This window comes from Lathyrus oleraceus, chromosome 6 (assembly GCF_024323335.1).
Source record: "Lathyrus oleraceus cultivar Zhongwan6 chromosome 6, CAAS_Psat_ZW6_1.0, whole genome shotgun sequence".
NCBI classification, from domain to species: Eukaryota; Viridiplantae; Streptophyta; class Magnoliopsida; order Fabales; family Fabaceae; genus Lathyrus; species Lathyrus oleraceus.
In genome coordinates, this window is record NC_066584.1 from 339,736,587 (window position 1) to 339,739,262 (window position 2,676).

The following is a 2,676-nucleotide window of genomic DNA, read 5'->3' on the forward strand; positions in this document are numbered from 1 at the left end:
TTAGAAACTTTGGCCTTATGCCATTGAATTTTCAAACTCTTTCGTAAATCAAATTTGTAAATAAACTTAATCATATTGACTTAAAATTTCAAAAGACAAAAAGAACTAACAACTCCATTCAAACTTTTGGGCCTTTGTGCCTTTTCTTATTAAACTTTTGTTAAAAGCAATTCACCAACTTATTTGAAATTTTTACCACGAACTACGAGGTTTTGATCCCTCATTTTTATGTTGGTACGTAGGCACAAGACCGAAGGTCTTATCAAAAACAAAAATATAATGAATAAATTCTTTTCTCATCCCCACACTCTATTTTATCAAACATTTTTTATACCAAAAACATATGCACACATAAAAAATGGCTCCCTAGGAGTACCTAGGACACTTTGGGTGCTAACACCTTCCCTCTGTGTAACCAATCCCCTTACCTATAATCTCTGGCATTTTATTAGTTTTGATTTGAAAACTTCTTATCTTTGGGTTTTGTTCATACTTTTCCCTTTTCCTTTAGAAACAATAAAAGTGCGGTGGCGACTCTGGTTTTATTGACGTTAAGCTTATCCATAGCTTGATGGTCATGAATTTACTACTACACAACCAAATCCAAAAGAACATTGCAAGGCAATAACAACAAGAAGTGGAAAAATGCTGAATGCACCGGCGACGAAAATGAAAAAAAAAGAAAGAAGTGTTGTTGAAAATAGAGAAGAGGAAGAAAATAAAAGAGAAGAAAAGGAGAAAGAATGAGCAAACAATCATAAAGGAGAATTAGTTGAAAAGGAGCAAGAGAGAAAAGGTGGAGATGAGAACGAAACAAATAAAGGCCGGAAAAATCGGAAAACAAGGGAGGAAAAAGGAAAAATGATATATCCACCAGTACAAAACCTACCATACCCTCATGCTCCAATAAAAAAGGATAAAGAAAGGCAATACGCTCGATTTTTGGATGTTTTCAAGCGGTTGCAAATCAATATTCCCTTCTCGAAGGCACTTGAATAGATGCCTACGTATGCACGATTCATGAAGGAAATTCTCACCAAGAAAAGAAGGATTACTGATGAAGAAACAATACATCTTGACGCAAGTTGCAGTACAATCATTCAACGAACACTTTCACAAAAAGAAAAAGATCCAGGAAGAGTCACGTCACCTGTCACAATTGGGAACGTAAACATTGGAAAAACATTAATTGATCTTGGATCAAGTATCAACCTCATACCACTCTCAGTAATACGAATAATTGGTGATTTGGATATAAAGAATACTAGGATGAGTTTGCAACTAACCGACAAATTAGTCACAAGGCCATCCGGTATTGCCGAAGATGTGTTGGTCAAGGTAGATAAGTTTTTATTTCCTATTGATTTTATTGTCATGGATATAGAGGAAGATGATGACGTGCCACTGATTTTGGGACGTCCATTCATGAAAACTGCACGCATGATGATTAACATTGATGACAGTTTAATGAAAGTATGTGTTCAAGATGAAGAAGTTACCTTCAACCTCTTTGACGCCATGAAACATTCCAAAGATAAAGGAGCTTGTTTTCGAGTTGATGCAATTGATGAAGAAATACTGAAAATACAGCAACAAACACACTTGACAACACCATTACAAAGAGCCCTCGTGAACATTTTTAATGTTCTCAATCCGGAAGAAGAAAAGGAACTCAATGAATGCTTAACATAACTGGATTCAGCAAAAGAAATACCATTAAAGGAAGCAAAAATTGAATAATTGAAAGAAGATTTCGGGGAAAAGAACACCAAATTTGAATTGAAATTATTACCGGATCACTTGAAGTATGTGTTCCTTGATGATGGATGCAAGAAACCGGTAATAATTAGTAAACTTCTGGCTAGCCATGAAGAAAAGAAGTTTGTCCAAGTCCTTAAGGAGAATCAAGGCGCAATTGGTTGGGTGCTATCAGATTTTAAGGGCATAAGTCCATCATATTGTATGCATAACATCATGAAGGAAGAGAATTACAAACTAATTGCCCAACTACATCGGTGTTTGAATCCAACAATGAAGGAGGTCGTACGCAAAGAGGTAGTCAAGTTGTTAGAAGCAGGTATGATCTATCCAATTTCGTATAGTGCTTGGGTAAGTCCTATGCAAGTCGTACCAAAGAAAGGTGGTAAGTCGGTAATAAAAAACGGAGAAAATGAGTTGATTCCAACCCGGACGGTAACCGGATGGCGTATGTGCGTTGATTATAGACGACTCAATCAAGCAACAAGATTATCCGGGCAGCAGTTATATTGTTTCTTAGATGGATACTCAAGATACAATCAAATGACCGTAAACCCTGAGGACCATGACAAAACAGCCTTCACCTGTCCTTTTGGAATATTCACATATCGAAGAATGCCTTTTGGTCTATGCAATGCACCAGCAACATTCAAAGATGTATGCAATTTTTTCATATTTGATCGAAAAGTGCATCGAGGTATTCATGGATGACTTCTCTGTGTTTGGTGAATCATTTGAATTATGCTTGAAAAGCTTGGACATCATATTAAAATGAAGTGTGGAGACGAATCTGGTACTGAATTGGGAAAAATGCAACTTTATGGTGACCAAAGGCACTGTACTAGGACATAAAATTTCAGCCAAAGGAATCAAAGTGGATAAAGCCAAGGTTGATGTCATTAAAAAGCTTCCACCAAC

The 2,676-nt window shown here is 36.4% G+C and overlaps 1 protein-coding gene across 1 annotated transcript; it reads left to right on the top strand.

The window, feature by feature from the left end:
- Positions 1–1,020: 1,020 nt before the first annotated feature.
- LOC127095549 (uncharacterized) lies at positions 1,021–1,692 on the top strand. The gene has a single exon (XM_051034224.1). The coding sequence runs from the start codon at positions 1,021–1,023 to the stop codon at positions 1,690–1,692; it is 672 nt and encodes a 223-aa protein (XP_050890181.1).
- Positions 1,693–2,676: the final 984 nt, after the last annotated feature.